General features: G+C 36.9%; 1 protein-coding gene across 8 annotated transcripts in view; it reads left to right on the top strand.

Moving 5' to 3' along the window:
• The window catches only part of PLEKHA7 (pleckstrin homology domain containing A7), a 146357-nt gene that overhangs the window by 102506 nt on the left and 21955 nt on the right, over positions 1 to 21896 (top strand). For 6 of the 8 annotated variants that reach the window (XM_038139893.1, XM_038139895.1, XM_038139892.1 and 3 more), the window contains 7 exons: positions 4468 to 4646; positions 6520 to 7005; positions 12294 to 12810; positions 14832 to 14918; positions 17166 to 17219; positions 21405 to 21473; positions 21640 to 21720. In XM_038139893.1, the coding sequence (XP_037995821.1) occupies positions 4468 to 4646; positions 6520 to 7005; positions 12294 to 12810; positions 14832 to 14918; positions 17166 to 17219; positions 21405 to 21473; positions 21640 to 21720 (1473 nt within the window). Of the gene's footprint in view, positions 1 to 1695; positions 1837 to 4467; positions 4647 to 6519; positions 7006 to 12293; positions 12811 to 14831; positions 14919 to 17165; positions 17220 to 21404; positions 21474 to 21639; positions 21721 to 21896 lie in introns of those variants that run through there. The other 2 variants (XM_038139899.1, XM_038139894.1) reach the window with 2 other exon arrangements.

Genomic DNA, 21896 nt, shown 5'->3' with positions numbered 1-21896 from the left:
CACAGCCAGAAATAGAGCACACGAGCACATTAAGTGCAAAATAAAGATAAGACTTTTTTGCATTGAAGGCCTGAATGAGTGGGAGAATGTGCCATGGCACATTTTACCTTTGGCCTATTCTTTGTTGAGATTGTTGTAAATCTTCTGTTACAACAGAAGGATTGGCTCCCATTTGAAGTGGCAATGAATTTGGAAGCCAGGGAAACAGCAAAACTGGAAAAAAATTCAACTCTTTTGTTTGCAAAACTAGAGGAAGGAAATTTGCTAAGCAAATACATGAGTGCTTTTTGCCTATGATTTGGTTAGAAGGAAGCTTGTAAAATACATGGTCGCTGGGGTCTGTGTTAAATCCTGCACAGCGTTAAAATGTGTGCTGTAGGAATTCTCAAAATCCTTTTCCTTTCATCACCTCCTGATGTCCAGCTTAAGTTTTTGTGTCTCTTTGGGTGTTTAACAATTACAGGCCTGCAGAACAGCCTATAGGCTTTTGAAATGCAACCAAACCCCTACTTTGAAATATATCAGTATGTGCATTTAATTTTTTTTTTTTTCTTTTTTTTTTTTTTTTTTTTTTTTTTTTTTGTTTAGAAGCTGTACTTTTAGATCTCTATCTTGATACAATTTTTGAGTCTTGACAATTTTTTCACTTCCTCTATTTGTGCGAAGCAAAGTGCTGTGACTAGCTGGAAGCCACTGTCACTAAGCTGTGTGTGAGCTTGGAACGCAGGGTCCTTACTGCATTTTTAGTTCAGCAGCTCGCATCCTAAAGATATTTAGTTAATCTAATAGCTGCATTTTAAAAGAATAATTTTTGTTGGTATCAGTATGAGTGAGCACAAATTCATTGTTTAGATTTTAATGTGAAAAGGCTTGCAAAACAGTCATATATAGCTGGAAATGCTTCCTGTGATTAACAGAGAAATGACTGTACTTTTTAGTGATACAATAGTTTTGGACAGGAATAGTATCAGTTTATGTAGGTTCATGTCATCACAGTCTCTTTAGAAGCCTTGTTGTCCTCAAATAAGGAAAATTATTATATAATTCTTAATTTGTCTTACTAATGGAAGTATTTGTTCATTGCTTAGACCACTGACAAACTTCCTGTCTGTTTCTTTGATCTCACTGGTTTTCCTAAAAAAAAAAAAAAAATTGACATAGTTTGTTCCTTTATGTTCTCTGAGTCAGCATTGCTTCCTTAGGCTCCCATATTGCTCTGGGTCTGGGGAGTCAGGTGAAGAAATGCCAAGGGTTGTAAATTTGAGAGGTGCTGTTTGTGAATTTGGAAGAGGAGAGGGTTCAAGCTTCTAGAAATCCTCAAAAAGCTCAATATTATTTAAGGGTGAAAGATGAGTTAGGTTGTAGTAAGCTGTTGTTGAGTTTGTAAGTGAAGGCTCAGAGTGTTATTTCAGTTTTTGCTCAGAAAGGGTTCATAGATATCAAAATTCAGGGGAAGGAAGAATTTTCTGTGTATTATAGGTCATTGACAGAAGTAACTTGGAAAGATTACAGTTATTAGAAAACTGTTCCTTGAGTTATCCCGTTGTTCTGTGAATGGTGGCTTTTCTCTCTTAGGTATTTTGAACAAGTGGAGGTGAACATAACAGCTGTAGGCATTAGTTACTTTTAGTACAGTCTTTTGTTAAGTGGATTTTGGGGGTTGGGTTTTTTTTTAAATATGAATCTTTTAATGATTTTAACTGGTTTAATTTTTTGTCCTTGTCCTGTTGATATGCTCTTGGGGTTTACTGTCCATTTCTCCTACTGTGCACTATGGGAGAGAGACTGCTTTTCTTCTCAATCTATCCACATTAAGGCATCTGAGTGCATGAATAGGTACCAATATTATTTTTTCCCTGTTGTGTATATGGTGTACATGTGAGCATGTGCTGTGTTCTAGGCTTTTTAGTATGCTGTAGCCATCCTAATAGCTTTGGCTTAAAAAAAAATCCCAAACCCAAAAGTCCCACTAGCTTCTGTCTGCCAGCAGGGACAGCTACAGGACATTGGCATTAAGTTGTTTTCTTGCATTTAAAACACACTACTAATAAATAACTGAAATAAAATTGAATTTTCCCTTAACCAGTGTTATATATCATGAACTTCAGGATATTGTGTTTGTTGATAATCACACACCATCTCCACTATCCCTTCTGAAGCTGGGAGTGTTTGTGGCTGTGAGAGCTTCAGTCTCTCAAGAGAGAGTGGTGCAGCACAGTTTGCATTTTGATACTGTTTTCACCTGCAGCCTCTTAGGCAGAGCTTGCAGCTTTGCTCAGAGAGAAACCTAAAACACAAGTGGGTTATGTTGATCAGGGTGTACAGGTCAATTAAGACAGCGGTTAAATCCATTTCTTGGTGTGGTATGCAGTCTCTGCAGGTAGTTCCCCAAAATTCTGGGTTTTTTAAAGCAAGTATAAAACCAGTGAATGGTTGGGTCCTATTGCATCATCTGCAGTGGGACATGCATAGTCTGCTTTGCTGCAGGAAGCGATTCACTTTTGAATTTTAACACCTTCTGTGGGATCAACTCAGTAGTCATTATGCATAGTCAAGGTCTCACATTAAAGTCACCGTTTTCCTTTATATCTGGAGGTGCCAGTTTTTAGTCACTTCATACACTGGATGGTAACTGTAAATTATAATGAATTAATGCTTCTAAACCATATTTGCTTTGAGCATTCTTGTGTTCTGAAAATGGAGAAAAAAAGACAACCCCCAATAACCACAAAGAAAAACCAAAGGACTCAACCAGGCAAACATGAATAAAGTCCTTTGCTTTCTAAATATGTGATTGATCAGAGCTGTTGTTTAATATGTGTAGGTCCTGTTTTCCTGTGTTCAGGTGGGCAGCTGATGGTGGGAATTGAGACGAAACCACCTTGAATTCCCTTTTTGGCCAATGTTGTTGGGAAGTGGAGACTCTTCTGAGCAGGAGAGAGTCTTGACTTTTATGTAACCTTTTCCTTCTCTTCCTTCTCCTCCTCCTCCTTTTTCTAGCTGGCTGTTCTACTTCAGTCTCCAGTTTTCAAAACAAGCTCAGGCTTCCTTGCTTGAGGCACAGAAGGGAAAGGCCACATTTCACACATTCAGGGGAACAGCCTGCCTGAGGAAGGGAGGAAATTCTGCACAGAACTTACTTATAAGCACTGTAATAGCAGGCACATATTTTGCTCTTTGGAGTTGTTGATACAAGTCTCTAAGGTCATGGTAATTTGGGAAATTCTAGGAAAACAACTAAAGTTATAATGTTTAGGAAGGGCTGCATTGGATTGAATACCCTGGGTTTTGTCAAAACTTTTATTTCTGAAGCCATCTATGATTGTCTCCAATATTTTTTTTAAAATTTGATTTAGAGTCATGAGGGGGAGAGGGTTGCATCAATATAAAAAAGACCAATTATTTAGGCAGGATTTGCAAAATACATTTACCCTTTAGAAACAGATGTAGCCAAATTAAAAATTTGATATAATTCCTTTTCTTTTTAAAAATCCCCATGTCAGCAGTATTTAATGCTATTAGTTTTTGTGTGTGATAGCAGGCTTAGTTTTATAAAAATAAGTTTTAATTACTGATTTCATTTTAATATCATTACAAGAGCTTTCAAGCAAAGTATAGTGTCTTCAGTTTTTTTGGAAAGTAAGAAGATCTCTCCCTGCTAATCTGAAGTGTTGCAGGGCTTATATGATTTGGTAATATTTATACTATTGCTAAAACAAATATGGATGAGATTTGATTAAATTCAACTAGCCTAGAGTTACAAAGATATTCCATTTTGAATCCATTTGAATATTGAATATATTTGTGGAGAAATTGCCCAGTCCCTCTAGTTTGCAGTGGAATTTCATGGAGTATTTTAGTGTGCAGAGATAATTGTCAGTATTTGATGTGCTGTGATAATTCCATCAGTGTTACTAACTTTTATCAGTAAGTCTTGTGACTTTGCAGCTAATACGTGTTCAAGTGCACGCTTTAACCAAAAGATCCTAACATGCATTATAATCAGTTCTTAAATTAGCAGTTTAATTGCTTAAAAGGTAAGATTTTTTGTCTATGTTTTGTCTGAAGAAATTTCTTTATTGAATGAGCCAGGAAAATTGACTTGCTGATGCACATATCATTGAGAATTTCTTAAATTTGTTCAGTATAGGGATTTCTTCAATTTGTTTAGTACAGTATTTGGGGCAAATGAAATGTATCAATGAAAAGAAAAAGAAACGCTGAAATTTCCCACTTTGGAAATCAGAAGCACTGGATTTTCAGTGTAATAGTTCTAGAAATAGGCAGAAAAATTTCAGTAAAACTTGCCTTGCCTTTTGAGTTTACTGCACTTACAGCCCATTGTGGCAGCATGATAATTCACCCCAAATTCAAGAAATAGTCAAGGAAAAGCTGTTTTTAAGTCAGTTTTTTTGGGGGAAAAGGTGAAAGAGCTGTCTGACTTTTATTTCTTCTTTTTTCTTCCAGGCTGTTCACACAGGTATGAGGGCATATATTTATAACAAGAATTCTGTCATTGGCTCTCAGGCAGAGCACACAGGGATGAGGACGTACTACTTCAGTGCTGACACCCAGGAGGATATGAATGCCTGGATCCGGGCTATGAACCAGGCTGCTCTCATGCAGACACGCTCCTCACTGAAGAGGCAAGTTCCACTCAGAAGCTTTTAAAAAAAAAATTAATATCTTACATAAAAAACCTTAAAATCTTACAAAAATGTAATATCTTACATAAATCGCACCCGTGGTGGTACCTGATGCTGCTGTTTCTAGATATGTACATAAGACTTTATCATATTTTAAGGAATTCTTTTAAATTATTTTAAATTTATTTCTCTTTATTTTAAATTTAATTTCTCTTTCATTATTTTTAATTTATTCTGTTGCAAAATAGTTAACTGGTATTAAGAAAACCTGGTCTTCAGTATCTGTATATGTGTGCAAGTTGTATGCCTACATTTAGTGACCAGGATTAATTTCTCTCTGTATATAATATTTTAGGGAATTTCAGGTAACAAGTTCCAGTTTCTGTGGGCAAATTCATACACTTGCAACAGCCAATTGGCAGCCTTTGGGAGAGAGAAGTAAAAGAGGAAGAACAGAAATTTTATGAGTTGTTTCAAATGAGTGTTTAGAATTAGGATTGAAGTGCTGTTAATGGAGAAAAGAGTGCTAAAGACAGGTAAATCATAAGTGCATAGAGTTAATGGATATCAACTAATTTATGCAGGTGTGAACTGATAATGAGCAAATTCAGCTGTGCCAAAATGTGCTTCCAGATTTTTTCCTTTTCTCTAAATTATAGCCTTTTTGATGTTTTGGCTTTGGAATGTGATTCCTTCCCTACTCCTCCATGTGAAGGAACACTGCTGTGTGAGACAGCCCTGCTTTAGCCACTGTAAGATTGAAATGCTATGGTGCAGTTTCTCTGAGTATTTCACACTGCTTTCTTCTGGCCAGTCAAATGTAAGGAAGGGATCAGTGTCTCTTCCAGAGCTTTATACTCAAGATGATATTGTGTAAAGACTTACTAGATGTAATTTAAATTTCAAGAAACAATCTGGTACCTGGTTCTTTATCTTCTTTGTAAGGTCAGGAATAATTGGAAGAAAAATTAGGGAAGTCTGGCACATTAGAAGTATTGATCCAATGTCCTTACTCCTAAGTAGACTATTCTTTTCTAATTAGACTGAAGTGAAAACAATTTTATCGTGGCACTTACTCCAAATTTACTTTCCATAAAGCTTTAAAGAGGCTAAACTTAGTTTCAGAGATGGGGTGCTACCCTGAGATCAGTGAGAACCCATTACATTGTGAGAAAAAAAAGTTGCTGAGAAGCTTATTGTTATAAGGAGATGAAGAAAATTGCAAATGAAATGTGTTATGTGTCAAAAGCAACATGAAACTGAAATCCTCAGACATTTGATAGTGTGTTCAAATTGAATATCAAGATTTCTGATATTATTTAGGCAATAAAGTAAATAAGTAAACCAGTGTGCACTGCAGCATGGAGCAATTTTTTGTTCAGGAGTAGCTCCCCAACAGAAATTCCCTGGGCAAGAGTACTGACTTAAATGTAGATACTGCTCTGTCCTCTTGGCCAGTGACTAGTGACTAGTCCCTGAGGCATCTATGAAAATATGAAAGACTTTTTCTATGTTTTGCCATGAGCAGTTGTCAGCTGAGTTTTGGTTTTTTGGTTTCCTGGGATAGGAAGATTTTTTTATTTACAGCTTTTTTGTACATAATGTAATGTTGAACACTTCTCTCATACAATACTAGTATTTTCAGTCATTTTTACAGGTATATATAAGTAATTTCTGCTTCCTTGACAGCACAATAAAGGTAACTTTTGTCTGACTGGGATAGCAACTGAGTTTTGCTGAGCATATTTATTGTAACATGTCAAATTTATCACAGTCTGCAGACAGTGATTTTGTGGGTATCCTTTGTAAAAGAGACCACACCAACTTTTCACAATTAAACAGTGTTCATTACTGACACCCCTTTTCTTTTCAGGGAAACTGAAAAAGTGGATCAGCAAGCTGTTCCCCAAGTCAATCATGTGGATGCCTGCAAAGAGTGTGTGAAGGCAGAGATTACAGACACAAAAGAAAGTTATCAGAAATCAGCTGAAATGCTTGGATACGATAAGCGTGAAGAGATAAGAAGAGAAAAGGAGGAGGAGGAGCGTTACATCCACAGAAAAGAAACTCTGGAAACCAAAAAGGGAAAGGCTAAGCATGCAGTGACAGAAGCTGATTCATTATTTCCAGACTTAAGGAATTCATCATGGTCCCAAGTAGCTCAGCCTCAGCCAGCTGAGAAGAATGGAACCCTTCCTAGTTCATTGAGTATGAGTGCTGGCCTAGTGGAGCAGAATGGTACTGGCTCATATAAAAGAGGGTTTGTTCCCAGAACAAATCCAGATAAGCAGTTTCAAAGGAAAAGTAACATGGCTCAAGTGGAGCACTGGGTAAAAGTCCAGAAAGGAGATACAAAAAGGTTAGTAATAGGCCTGTCTTTAACTAGATGTGGCAAAGTGGCATTTTCTTAAATTAAAGGAAAATGTTTGTTAGTAATACCTATGGTGCAAATCAGAACGATACTTTACAGAGACAATATATAAGAAGACTTACTTTTTCCTTCAGTGCAGAATGGTATTTTTCAGGCATTTATCTCCTGGGAAAGCCAATATGGGATTGGCTAATCAAATCTCTTTAATGTTGTCACAGTATTGCAAACAGAATAAGTGAGATTAGCATGCTATTTTGTTTTCCTTCTTTTAATCACTGTGGATGCTTAAAACTTCCTGAAATTTGCTTAAATTTTGAAGAGCCAGGAAGTGAAGTGCAACCCTCAGTTACCTTTTATTCATAAACAATTACACAATATAAGTTACAGGTAATTGTTTTCCACTTAAAAAAGTAAAGAATGCTCATTACTTTCCTTCTTTCTTCTATTCCTGTTCCAAACACACATTTGCTCCTCTATATCAGATCACTGCACTCAGTGTCACAGTGTGTGTATCACATATTGAGAGTCTCCATATATTCATTTAGTTGATGAAGACATCCTAGGATGGTCTCTGGGATTCTCTTTTCCATTTTTAGTCCCTGAAAGTTACATGAATAGTACCAGTAAGTGAAATGTAGACTGGAATGCTTTTGTAGTTTGAAAATCTCATAATTGTTTTGCTTTCAAAGTCAGATTACCAGTTGGAGAAATGAAGTGATGAATATGTGTGTCTGTTCAGAATGTCACCTTGTGTCAAGTGGCAGGAAAAACAGTTGGGCTTGATGCTACTTGTGAGGATTTTTCAAATATACTTATTCTACTGAATTAATGTTTTAAAAAATCTGCTAAAATCTAATTATAGTATAAACAAACAAGGGACATTGGCATGTGGTTTTTAGGATGGAGAAGGCGTTTTGGGAGTTTTTTTAATGTTTTTTTTAAGCTAATGTTTGTCAATTTGGAGCCAGTAAGACATTTAAGGCTTCCTAATTTTGTGTGGAAGTCCATTCTTCTACTCTTTTATTTTTGAAATTACCCTTGAAGAAGCTTTCTTGCTTTTTTATATTATTCTTTTAAACTGCTAGAGTCAATTAACTTCCATCTTTTTTGCTTGGATATCAATTAGGACTTCCCAAAAGAATATGAGTTTAATGAAAAAATGTACTTGGTAAGTTAGTTCTTATTACACACATTGATTTGCCTGAAATAATACAGAAACCACCAGTTGAACTAATGAGCTAGTGCTTAAAAAGCTTCTGATAATGTTTTTTATATCAGAATCCTGGAAGTGACAGGATTGACTGATAGCTACATAAGTATGGTTTTCTTCCAAATTACTCTTTCCAGTAAATTAACTTTAGGGGCGTGTATCAGGTACAGTGTTAAGATAGTGTTGATGCAGGTGCCAGGCTTTGTTCTAGAAGAAACCAGCTACCTCAGCTGAGCTGCTAAGTATTCAGTGAAAACGAAGATGTATATGTATGTATGTCTGTGTGTATCTATTTCTAGATATAGCTCTATATCTGCATATACATATCTCTAAAAATGTCTGTTTTGGCTCAGTTGACCTGGTTTTCTTTGCCTTTTCCATTGACAAATGCCACTATATTCTCTGCATTCAGAATAAATTGCATGTTACCTTCCCAAAGATTAACAGAGGCATCTTTTAAATGGCACCTTCTCTTAGCCTGCTGAGGTTGCTGCAATGTTGTTAAATGATGGATAGAAGTGGAATGTTAGTTGTCAGATATCTTCCTGGTTGCATGGTGTAGAAATTTAAGCTAGAGATGGTCATTTGATTGACATTCCATTTTGATTTTAGTAAGTAGTAGTAGAGCACTTAATTTTTTGAAGCTCCATGTTGATTGTTATTCCAGCTGAAATGTTACAAACAGAGAACCTCTGAGGATTCAGAAGGCTGGGTAGTTCTTGAACACAGAATGAGTACAGCTTTTATTTGTTTCCTGGCTCAGGTGTGTACAGATGCAGTGCTTGCCAGCGCATTGATTATGACAAGAAAGAACCCTTTCACCTAAAGGGTTCACACAAATACTGAGGTTGTATTGACTGCTTGTAGGAATGGCACCTTTTATATAGATCTTCAGACCTTTCAAATAGATGTTTTACTTCCCTTTTTAATGAAGCACTCTGCTGGCTGAGTTGTAAATGTTAGCTGTCACTTTGGAGACCCACCTCTCTTAGTGACCTGTCAGCTGCATTCCAGTGACATCCAGTGTAGCCATCTAATCCCACTCTGTTCTCAGCAGATGGGAATATCTGCTTTGGTATGATTCATGCCAGCCTTTCAGAGAGATCTCAAGAACTGGAAGAAAGTTTGAAAGGAGGCTTTCAGGAGGTTTTAGGTGTAAGTAATTAAAGGTCAAGGTCAGGACCATCAAACGGCAGCTGTTCAGAAATTGTTAGATTTTGATCTGGTTCCAGTGCCTGTATAAACTTAATGCATAATTATGAAGAATTTGCTATTTCTTACAGTTTACTTGCATTTTAGAAATATATAAATACAATTAAGCTTAGTATTTTCTCACTAGATGCAGTTGTGTTGAGATACTTCCTTCCATGCAAATGTGTTAAAACGTTTCTTGTTATGCAGAACTTTCTGTTCCTTCCTGACTTGCTTAAGGAAGAAACATTACTTGTCTTTGTTAGCTTCCTTGCATTCCCATGAATGGGCATAGTGTTTCTAATAATAGTACATGTTGTCCTCTGAACATCTATCTTCTCTTTTTGCAATATCTTCTCTGTGATTGCTTCCCATTGCAGACCCTGAAGGTTTTCATGGCCAATAGTCATATAATATGACATCAGGCCATTTATGCACTCTTTAATGACTGCTTTCCTTTTTATATTCTCTATACCTCATCATTCAAATGAGAGGAGATTCTCAAGAACAGCTGCTTTTGCTCACTTTTGCTCTTAAACTCCAAGAAAGCGGTAGTGGACTAATTTGAGCCATTTGGGATGGGACATTGTTCTTTACCTAGAAGTTGGTGAGGCATCTCAGAACCTATTTTTATACGATGCAAATTATCTCTTAAGCATTTCAAACCTTGTGTGGTAGAGATGCCACCAGCTTAAAGCCTGTCATCTCATCTCGAGGTTTCTCCCTACTTCAGATACTGAGAAAACACAATGTGCCTCTATGTAGGCAGTTGCCTCCCAAGTTCAGCTCTGAATGTGACTTTCCCTGTGCAATGTTATCCACATTCAACTTTGTTCTCTTTTTATAGCAGGCTGAAGTATTGCATGAAACTGGCTCATATCAGCTGCTCCACGTACTGCTTTCAAAATAACAGTTTTTATTTCTTCTCAGAAAAATCCATCCTTTTCTAGAAGGAAGGCGTGACTCCCCTTGCCCCCAACAAAACTCACGTTGCCTTTGTTTTCAGGTTGGTTTTGCTCCTAAAGCTGCTAGCCCTGGTGGCTTCATTGACTGCCACCAATTCTGGCTGATCTCAGTATTCTGCCTTTTACTGTCCAGTTAGAAAATATTCACACACAGGTGGTTTGTAATATCTGATAGTTTGCTTACGCCTTCATGAGGTCTCCACTAAATTGAGGTATAGGAGTGGTCAAGTCCCCCTTCCCTGTTCTTCCACAGGGAAATCACCAAAAGAATCTGTCTTAGCTTCATGGCTGCCTCAGATGTCCTTTTGTAGCATTATTCCCTCCAAGGGTTCTTGGTTCTTATTGCTATCTAGAGGAATACATTTCTACCGACTTTATACCACATGTTTTCTTGTAGAAAAAATTGGCAGCAAAGTACAGGACATTCAAAGTGCACCTAATACAGTGAATTAGAGAATTAAAAGAGGTCCCACAACCACTGTATGCTGATCTTTGAGTTGCCTGTGCTCATACTACCTACCTGCTTTAACCTTCACTCTGAAATTCGGGGTAATAGCAAGATTTTGTGGTATGAGAGAGCAGAGCCTTTACAGATTTGTAACCCTCCAGGCAGTGCAGAGCAGTTATTCTGCTTGCTGGCATGAGGAATTTTGTATCCTCTTGAGAGTATCCATATTTCAAGGCAGTCCAACAGTGTCAAATCCTGCAAGTAAAAATGGATGGTGGCAACTACTGAGCAGGAGTTGCGGGTAGGAATTCTTTCCTCCTTGTTGCAGTTATTCTTGGATGCTGAACAAAGATGTTCTTTTCCACGCTGGCCTTTTTTTCCTGTGGAATTCCTGCATTTTCCAAACCATGAGGTCTCCCTCTCGCGCAGAGTGGAACTTACTGAGTGAAGTGATGAAAAGATGCTTGGAGTTTCTTTGTTTGTGTGGTTTTGTGCTGGGTCTTTTTTTTTTAATTTTGTTTTTTTTTGGTATTGATGCTTTGTAGCAAGCCTAGCAGAATAGTTTTCTCTTTGGAGATTCTGAATCAATGGGCAAATGACTGCAAGTACAAAACCCCCAGATATTTGACTGAAGAATCAGAAATTTGATAGGCAGGCCCTTATACATGAGGCTACAGAAAGATTTTGTCTTCAAAGGAGGAGAGGGAGCCAACTAGGCTTTGTCAAAACTTTTGCCAATTCTACCTACTAAAATATCTTGTTTGTACAGCTTAAGTGTTTTATGGATCCAGTACTAAAGCCAGGATGTAATAGCTCTTTTTATATTCTAATTTGTCAATGACCTTTATTGTAAAAAGTCTCATGTTGCTCAGATCAGTGGAGCCAGTAGCATTAGGTGGAAATAAATCGTACAGACCTGCAGACTTTGAGCAGTTTCTTACCATTTTCTTTCTTTTTGGTTTGTTCACAGGAGCAAAAACAATCTGAGATATTTTGGGATTGTGAGATTTCTTCTTGCTTTAAAGATATAAATATTGAACATGCATTTGTTTTCATAAACTGCACCACCTAGTGGTCAGCACACTTTCTGTGAAGAGGAATATTTTAATTTACAAACTCGCTTGATAAACATGACAATAATTCTGTTCTTCATGTTCTTGACTATCTTTTTACTTTAAGTACATAATGCTGCTGTTCCTTAAGTTTGTTTCTAGTAGTTCATCCCAGATTAAACACTAAATTAAAGTCCTGTATTTCTGCAGTGTAGTGTTTGTGTGCAGGATAGATGTCATTAATATTGCTTTGTTAATATTTCTGTAAATTCTGTTAAAATGTCTATTTCTGTAAATTCTGTTAAAATGTCTTGTAGCTCCTCTGCTTTTATCATTAGAGGTGTTTTTCATCAGTCAATCCCACTCATCATTGTGTGCTAAAATTTTTCTCTTTTTTTTTTTTTTTACAGCCTCACTTCTGATCACACTCTTACACGTCAGGGTCCCAATCCTCCTTTTCCTGAAAACTATCACACTTTGCCAAAGAATACCAGGCAGCCTTCAGGGAGCTCACCACCACCAAACCGCAATTTGCCGAGTGACTACAAATATGCACAAGATCGTGTCAGCCACTTGAAGATGTCCCAGGAGGAGAGGAAAGCAAATAAGGATGGAACTGTTTGGCAGCTGTATGAGTGGCAGCAGAGACAGCAGTTCAAACATGGCAGCCCCACAGCCCCACTTTATGTAGGTTCTTCAGACTTCATTGATCGTGCTAAGTCAAAAAGCTCATTAGATGTTCCACGGTCAATATCTGTTCCACCCTCTCCATCTGATATTCCTCCACCTGGACCTCCAAAAAACTTTCTGCCACGGAGACCACATACTCCTGCAGAAAGGCTCACGGTTAAACCATCTGATGAGAGACAGACCGTGGATGTTCCTCTTGCTGGATCCCCCAGGAAGATTCGGAATCGTGCTGTGAAGGTTGGTGTCCGTGTAACTGATTCCAAACCATTCTACACATGGTGTCACACATGGGGGGGTTTATGTAGTCGTGGTTCATTGCATCCTTCCTCGTGTAGGAAAGGTCATGTAAGTTGTAAAAGCTAATAGAAGAAACAATATTCTCCTCAAGTCTTGCCATTTTGATCAGATTTACTAGCTTTTGTTGGTTAGGAAAGGAAAATTGGTGGCACATCGCATAGGTTTGGAGTACTTGTAATAAAAAACTGGAAAACATATGCTTGTATACGTACATGCGTATATTTACATGTATAAAGTATACAGATTTAGTAGTATTTTACTGTAGAGAGTATGAAGGCAAGAATATAAAACTCATCAGGATGGAATCTTCCTTGATTATTTATTTTTGCTTGTAGCGTTGTGTTTGCTGTGCCTGCTTTCTCTACATGTTTTGCTGTTGTAGTTAGTCTAACAGGTGATTCTGGTTTTGGTTATGGCAAAGCCTATATTATTATTATTACATATATTAATATTTTAGGTCCATTGCAGGGTCTTTAACATTGGGCTAGCCAAATTCAAATAGTGTTGGTCTCAAGCTTCAACTTTCTGAATAGTTTCAGTGTGGGTTTTTTTCCTAGGGACTCTTGTGCCCTTTTATCCAGAGGTAACAGAGGTTTACCTATTCAGTTCTAATACAAAATGCTCTACATGCCTAAGGAATTTGGAGAAATTTGTGTTGAATCAATGGAGGATTGACTTGTCTTGGTAGATCTGGAATAATTGGTATTGATAGCCTCTGTATTCACTTAAGTCTTTGACCTCAGCCATGGACTCTGATAAGGAAAGTATTTGAAAAGAGAGAGACTTGCAAATCCAGATACCCATGTGGGTTTAGGGCCATGACTTTAGGCTGCAGCTTCATGCACAGTTTAGATTTTTTTCCAGTGTGTATGTGGTGTAGCTGTTTGGTGTCTTTCAGCATTTATAGATTTATAATATTCTGTCAGAGGGTGAAATAGTCTAGTGATTTGCAGAACTGGAAATTAATATTTTTAACTCCTGAATATATTCTACTACACATTGGTTTCTCCACATGTAAGTTCAAGGACCTTACAAAGGCATGTACAGTAATCTTTTCCTTTCCTGTGCAATGGAAATGCAGAAATTTTAAGCTCTTTTTGTGACATCTTGGCTTTACTAATATTGGGAAACACAGTTCCTCATCATGAAAACTTCTCTGTGGAACTTCTGAGAAAGTTTGTAGAGAAAAATGCTAATGTTTTTCTATGTAAGCACACAGTGTCATTCTACATTTAAATATGTCTGAATAAATCCATGATACTCCATGCTCCCTGTACTGCTTTAATAAATTCCATCCAGTTGCACTTAAAAAAAAAAAAAAAAAAGTCAAGCGAGGCAAATCAAAACAGCATTCAGTGAAATTCAGAGACAGGACTAAGACATTTAGTCTGCCTTGAAGAACTCCTAACACTTTGGCTTTAAGAGAAAGATGAAAGAATGACTGTGCAGTAGGCTTTCTTATTGTGAACAGAAAGGGGCAGATCAAGGATGATTATTAAAAAAAACCTGTTGGTATTGATGGAAGCCATTGCCACAAGGTGTCAGTCATGTCAGTAGCTTCATGTTCCCTGGCTAAAAGAGAGCATTCACAGTTGTTACTATAAGCAGTACAAGCCTGCTGTGGGAAGGCATCATCCAACCAAACCTTTTTCTGGGAGACATTGTGCTGGGGGGGAACTTGATGAACTTACTTTAAAATCTGCTGAGAGCTACATTGCACGTTCTGCTGAAGCATCTCGTGCTGTCACAATCCACTGCTCTGCCCAGCATCACAGGTGCTGAATTTGTGTTGGTTGATTCATAAATTTTTAATCATCAAAGGATTGGTCTGCCCAGTGAGTGTTTCCCTGATCTAAGCACGCCACGAATTGAAACAGAAAATCTGTATCAGAGCTGCAGACTGAATTTGCCACAGCTGGCACTTGACACAATCCTTACCTTGTGGCTGTGGTTTCTTGCAGAGTTCCACCCACCTGGATCGCCGCTCCATGCCTGCCATGGGCTACATGACACACACGGTGAGCGCGCCCAGCTTGCACGGCAAGTCGGTAAGTGCAGAGCACGGCTCCTCTTGTGTCCTCCCACTAGTGCAGCCAAGTTTTAAAATCCATAGTGCTTAATCTTAACTGTATTAGTTAAAGCATAAATAACTCGAATGAGAAATTAATCTTAACCCAGTAAAGCCTATAGGACTTTTGCCTTTATCTGCAACGTGAGCAGGGGTGAGCTTTCTGTTATTACAGGATTCAAGTTTTATTATGTTTGTTTGACCAAATGCAGAGTTAATTAAATAATTGCTTAATCATGTCAAGTAACTGTTTTCTGGGCACTGAGGTGAAAAATGTAATTATAGTTCCTCTCCCTGAAGACTGCTAATTTCCTCTTTACAATGTGTCTAAATACCTGCAGCCTGAAGAGCTAACATTGCTTCTCATTCGATTAAGGAGACATCAGGCTAAGTTGGCTAGTATAAGAAATTACACAATCGCTCAGTTACTGCAGCACTTGCCAACTAATTCCACCTATCAGGTCAGCTGCTGCGTGGCTCATCTGTGACATTTTGTGACTCTGCAAATGCTTCATTAGCGGCATGCTTGAGTCTGTGCTTCCTTGCCCATTCTTTGATATTCTACAGTGCCCAGGTTGTTCGCGGGTTTTTTTTGCTTACTTTTATTTGCTATAAAAGATGAGCATTTTTAAGTTACAGGGTGCCAGTGCATCTGTTTCGAAGTGTCTACTTCCTTTCTATACTGTGTATTTGTACTATTTCTGAAAATGCTGCATCTTCAGAAATGTGGATTAAAATACTCAATAAGCTCATTCTAAAGCAAAACCATTTCTTTGTGCTGCTTTCATGGTGGGGTTGGCTCCCTGTGCCATGTGCTGCATCACCTGCAAATTGAAATGCTTCAGCCAGTCTGTACATTCATATGAGCTTGTAACTGTGTCAGTTCTGCAGGTGAACATTGGTTCATAAAAGCTCAGGAGTGTCTTGGATGATCTGTGGTGCTCTTGATTGCACTGGTGTTAAGAAACTTGTAAATGTGAAATCAAACAGAAATGTACTCACAGAGCTCTCCGGTTCCTACTAGAGCCTCAAAAATGGAGCCACCTGGGGATAAAATCTGGTGACTCTTCTTGAAATTGGTGAAGGCTTTGGCCCAAAACTAAAGTGGTTATTTTGAACTGAAGAAGTTTCATTTCCCGATTACCTCACCTACAGAACAATTGCACTAAGATGGGTGGTAATAATTTTTGGATTTCTCCAAAAATGGGCAGACTTTTTAGTCAAGTCCTCAGCCAGTCTTACAAGCTGATCTGACAAGAATTGTAAGTGAACACCTCTAAAGAAATGCAAGTGTGATCTATTGATTTTATGGCATAAAGGGTTTTTCTTTTCTTTTTCTAACTACACATTCTCATTGGCTCAAAACTTGAGAAAAGGTATAGTTGTGTTTTTCTTTTATTCTGAAGTTAATTGCACCCAGGATATGAAATGCTGACAATAGAGCAGTTAAAAAGTTTTGGGCATTTTGGCTAACTACAAGTAGCACATTTGCAAAAGTTAAAACTTTATTTTGTTTTGCAAATATCCCCTTTCAAGAGAGGAGAAATAACTTTGTTATGACTTCTGTGCATGATTTACTTGAAGGGACTGTAAGAAAGACGTTGCTAGATGAGTGTAACTATAAGATTAAGCTGATGGCAATCACAGGTGAGGCAATGAAAAATAAGGATCAACTTGAATGCTGTTACTTAAAAAGACAAAATGGATTGTCTACTCATACAAGTGAGATCTTTTTCAGAAAGTTATTTTCAACACTTATTTCATACTTTCCCTAAATAAAGGAATATCTTAAAATGCATATAAATTGAGATGAAAAGTATTCTAGTGGTATATTATATGATGTCTTCTGGTTACATCTGACATTCAGGCAGACCACTGTAACTTTTTCATTGAAGGGCTAGTCAGTGGAAATTGATCTTGAAAAAACAGCTTTTGACGATACATTGTTTCAGGTAGTTCTGTGTCCTATTAGAGGTGGAAACAAAAATCTAGGTGTGTGGAGGTGGGGTAATGAGGCAGTAATACTCTTGGGAAATATCTTGCCCATTTTTTAGCTGTAAATAGCAATATGCTGGTGGAGCAAATGTGCTTTTTTTATGTGCTCCTACTCTGTTATTTTGTTCTCTCTTCCATCTGTTTTCTTGTATATAGCAAATCCAACCATTCTGAAATGGTTCCAAACATTCAAATATGTTGCACTGTTTTTTCCCTATGTATTTACCTGAAGGCGGATGACACTTACATCCAGTTGAAAAAGGATCTGGAGTATTTGGATCTAAAGGTAAGATTTTAGATAAGTCTACTTCATTTTTTATCTTTTTTCAACCCAGTTGTCTTTTTTGCATCGTGTTTGTACCTGCAAATTTTAAAGTAACTTTCTAGTCTGAGATGGAAACTGTCTTTTGCTTGTGCTTAGAATATTGAGTGTCTTTTTAGTAGTGACTCTACAATTAAAGTGAAAACTCAGAAAATGTGGTTGCTTTAGTTATGAGAATGACTCATGTTACTGGTACTGAGATGGATGATATGTGGATTTAGGGAATTCATATAAAAAACAGATTGAAAATGTTTCTCTGCTGTAGCATTAGTACCAATATGAAGTCAACACCTCTAAGTTAAAACTTGTGTTCTTTTAATCTAGCTTTTCCCCTTTAAATCTTATTAGAGTGACTTTTCCATTATTTGTATAATGTGCCATATGTTCTTGTGAAAATGTGATTAATTAGCACTGTCATTGTTTTCATGTTATTACCACTAAAAGATTTCAAATGCACCCATTCATCCATCCATCCATAGAGAGAATCTGATCAAGTAATGTTAGGAGGTATTTCTTTCTAAAAAAGAATTAAATATTGTACTGAGGGTCCTATCATCTGTCTAAATGACTTCTGTGTCTGGTACACTTGAAGGTTGGCAATTTGAAAGCAGATCTAGAGTTCTTAATGTCAGGTTTTGAAGGGGAAAAAAAAAAAAAACTAGCAAAAAGATATAATTGTTTTGCTTAGCAAAGTAGTTTGCCACTTTCTGTGGGATGTAGGATGTCTTGCCATATATAAATCACACGGTGTTCCTGAAAATCAAGGTGAAGGGAAATTTGACACCTTGCTGTCTGTCTGGTTTGCATGTACAGAGCTCACTGATGCCATGGGGTGTTGCCTGTGAGCTGATTGCACCTATGAGGATGTGTATTTCAATCTTATCTGATCTTTGAATTCCTGAATATGTAACCAAATACAGAAATGGAAAGTATTACTATAGAACCATATGTGTATTTAGCATATGATATAGGTGATGTATATGTAGTCTAAATGATCAAATATGTAAACTGTTGGAATCATTAATATACAAATTTAAAATTGGTTGGACACATTTTGTTTTAAGCCTTGTCCTTGGTTTGTTCGTGGCTTTGTCAAATGTAACTGCAGCCCAAGCCATAAGGTGAATTTTATGACAAACTACAATTTAAAAAGTCCTACAAGGTGAGAAATTACTAATAATCTCAGTGTTTTGTCCATTATAAAACACAATAATTTTCACAGTTGAAGTGACCACAGGTCAAGCTTCTGAAAATGTGATAGGCTTAGCAAAATTCTTAGGGGAAGGGGTTCTTGACTTGTTGGTGGATTCTGTCCAGATTAATTTGTTGCAGTCTGGAACACAAGAAGATATTTGGTCTCTTAGAGCTCCCCTTGTGCTTTCCTACTGCCTGTAGCACCTAACAAAAGCAGCCAGAAAGAAAAATGTATGGTAGCACCTGATACTTCTGTGCAAAGAAACTTCATGCCAGCTGCTTCCCTTCTGAAAATCTTGACAGTCAAAATGTCAAATGTGTTTCCAAAGGAGTGATGTAAATTTTCAAAGTGGGATTTCTTAATAACCTTCTTTCAGTCATGGTCCAGAAATGTAAAATTTCTGGTCAGGTTGTGAGAGATTAAAGAGCCCATGTGAAACTGGAGAAGGTGTCCCTGTACTGGTTACATTTGTGCTTTGCCACTAAATGTAGCAATGCTTTGATTTGTGATACAAGGAAAAAAGGGGAGTGCACTGCATAAAAAAAAAGGAAGCAAATTATACAGATTTTAGTAGCAGCAAATTCCCAGGTCATGTGTGTAATATCTTCCATTTAAGACACTGGAAACTTAGAAAGCCAATTAGTTCAAGTATTTCTTTTGACTACGCTGGGCTTTGAATTAGACCCACTCTCATTAAACAACTTCAATTAGGACATTTTGGAAATGGATTTATACTTTTTTCACTAAATCCATTATTTCTGGAGATCTTTCTTAGAGGTTTGGAAATAGAACTTTTCAGTGTGGAATTGTGGTTGAGCAATTAACTGCAGAGTGCTTAGGTGTGACCTGGGAGTGTGTGATCACTGCTGCTCGTGGAGTTTTGAGTTGTGAGGTTTGGGGGTTTAAATCTTGACGTCTGTAACAAGCTATGACTAAACTTTTGTTTGAAACAGATAGAAAATAATGGACCTCTGATCAACATGATATACAAAGTGCTAAAGAACTCAGCACAAGGGTTACTATCCAGTATACATGTAAGACTGCTTGCATTGAAATGTGCTCATCCCATTGCTTTTTCAAGTAGCAGTCAGTGTTCTGGCTTTTACAGGTGTCTTTTGGTGCACAGTAGTGCTTTCTGTAAGATTTTATTTTTACTTCCCTTTTTTTTCCCCCTCTTTTGGAGTCTGTATGCGAACTTATGGCTGACCTCAGTGTTTGGTTTCATTTTATCATGTTTTGAAAATGAATGTGTCAAGTAGTGACTCCTGTGTGGAGTTTGGAAAATGTGAAAGCATGCTTAATCCTCATTATGTTGTCATGTTCACTGCTTGATAGTTAACAAATTCCTTACAGCCCTGATTATGTAATTTAAAGTATCCCCAAATTCTGTAGACATGTTTTTATGTTAATTACGTTGCTTTGAAAAAAGCTTTCGTATTGTCTTAGCTTGCAGGTAATTAAATATGCAGAATTATTGCTTTTGGTATGCTGGTATTTTATGTTTATATTTAATTAATTGTGACAATTACCTATAGGAATTGCCATTTAAATAAATATTAATTAATACTTTTGAAAGACAGTTTTTTTCCTCTATATAGCAGGTAATTGTTGAAAAAAAAATCAAAAAATTGAAAGCTTCTAGCAGCAATAAATAGTATTGATTTTGGTGGTTCAGAGGTAATATTTCACCACTCAATACTACATGAGAAGTCTTTAAATGGACTCTGCCACTGGAGAAGAGGATATTTACCTCACTTAGGGTAAAATTTAATTACTTTTAAAAAGCTAACATGATCCTGTAGATGACTCTTAGGTTAATAAGTAAAATATGTAGCTTCAAGTCTGGAGATTGCCAGTTGGTACAAAAGCAAACTGCCTGTTTATACCACTCTTATGTCATTAAAAAAAACAAGCAACTTCAGCTTTTGTATCAAAATCTCTCCTCTTTTATTACTGAAGACAATATTGAGGTGAATTTTTCTTCATAAACTTTTGCCTGTATATGAATAAGAATATGCTGTACATGAATACTACTAATCACCAGGTGGTCCTGTGGTAAGATAGTATTTGCTCTAATGAACCTTCAAAATGTTCCAAAGAGGTGATATTAAATCATTAGATTGTAAGGCTTTTATAAAATGTGTTATTTACGAGCTTTATTATATTGCTCTTTTCTTAACCACATTTATTCACAAAGAGGGTCCTGTGTAGGCAGTGGAAATAATAAACATTTCTACAGACACAGACATGCCTTGATTTTGAAGGTTGGAAGTACAATTGAGTATTGTTTTGGTACTGATTCTAAAACCGTTATGTGAGAAGATAATCTCACCAGAAATGGAATATGAAACCAGTGATTTATGGAATGAGAGACTTGGTACATGACAGCCACGTCAAAATAGATAAATTACATTTAATTCCACTATAGCATTTTTATAGCAGTCTGTCTTTAGTAAAATCCAGCCTGTGCTGGGGAAGATGCTGTCCTTTGTAGAATGAAACACTTGCCAAAAGTTGTATTTTTAGTCATTCATGAATGCTGCTATTGTTGCAACCATGCATTTAAATGAACAATTGCATTCCTTTGGCTTCAAGAAAGCTGTTAGAGCAGAACTGTTAAAACTACTAGATCTTGCAGAAAAAGGACTTTTGTAACCAGAGACAGGTGAGATTATGCTGTTTTGTAGAGAATTCCAAGCTGCTGGAAGAGTTACTAAATAGCCTAATATAACTAGTAATCCCTTTTGTTAGCACTTCTCAAAAACTGAAGCCAGATTTGAAAGTACTTGCATCCAAAATTTTATTATTACTTTCTTAATAAAAGTGAATATTTAATAAAAGCTTTCTTTTCACTGCTGAAGCATCATTAGGTTTTAGTTTGCTTCACTGCTGAAGCATCATTAGGTTTTAGTTTGCTACGAATTTCTTACATTTTGAAAATCTGTCCCTCTTAGGTGACAGGACGTGACACATTGAAAGAAAGAAGTGCAAAACCTGTCAAGGTTGCAGAAAGCGATATTGATGTAAGTATCAAACGCCACTTCAGCACCTCTTGCACTGATTTGTCTATTTCTTTTGTACAGTTACATGGTCATTATTATGCTCCTTGGGGTGAACTATTACAAGAGGATACTTTTCTGCTTGGTTTTTAAAATCTAACCTGATGTATGTGTATGATTTCATTTCCAGGTGAAACTGAGCGTTTTCTGTGAGCAGGACAGAATTCTGCAGGACTTGGAGGACAAAATAAGAGCCCTTAAGGAAAATAAAGTAAGCAGGTTAAGAAGGGCTTAGTAAAATAAAATGGAAAGTTTTATCTAGTCATAAAATATAAAATAGAGATTCTAAACAAAAAGTTGAATTAATGGATGCTGATTGCACTGTAGTGTGTATATCCTTCTATGATAACAAGAATTGGGTTTTATTTTAGGATTGAGTATCCATTC

Source organism: Motacilla alba, chromosome 5, assembly GCF_015832195.1.
Source record: "Motacilla alba alba isolate MOTALB_02 chromosome 5, Motacilla_alba_V1.0_pri, whole genome shotgun sequence".
In the NCBI taxonomy this organism is placed as follows: domain Eukaryota; kingdom Metazoa; phylum Chordata; class Aves; order Passeriformes; family Motacillidae; genus Motacilla; species Motacilla alba.
Note: the sequence above shows the minus strand (reverse complement) of the source record. Positions and strands in the feature narration are given on the sequence as shown.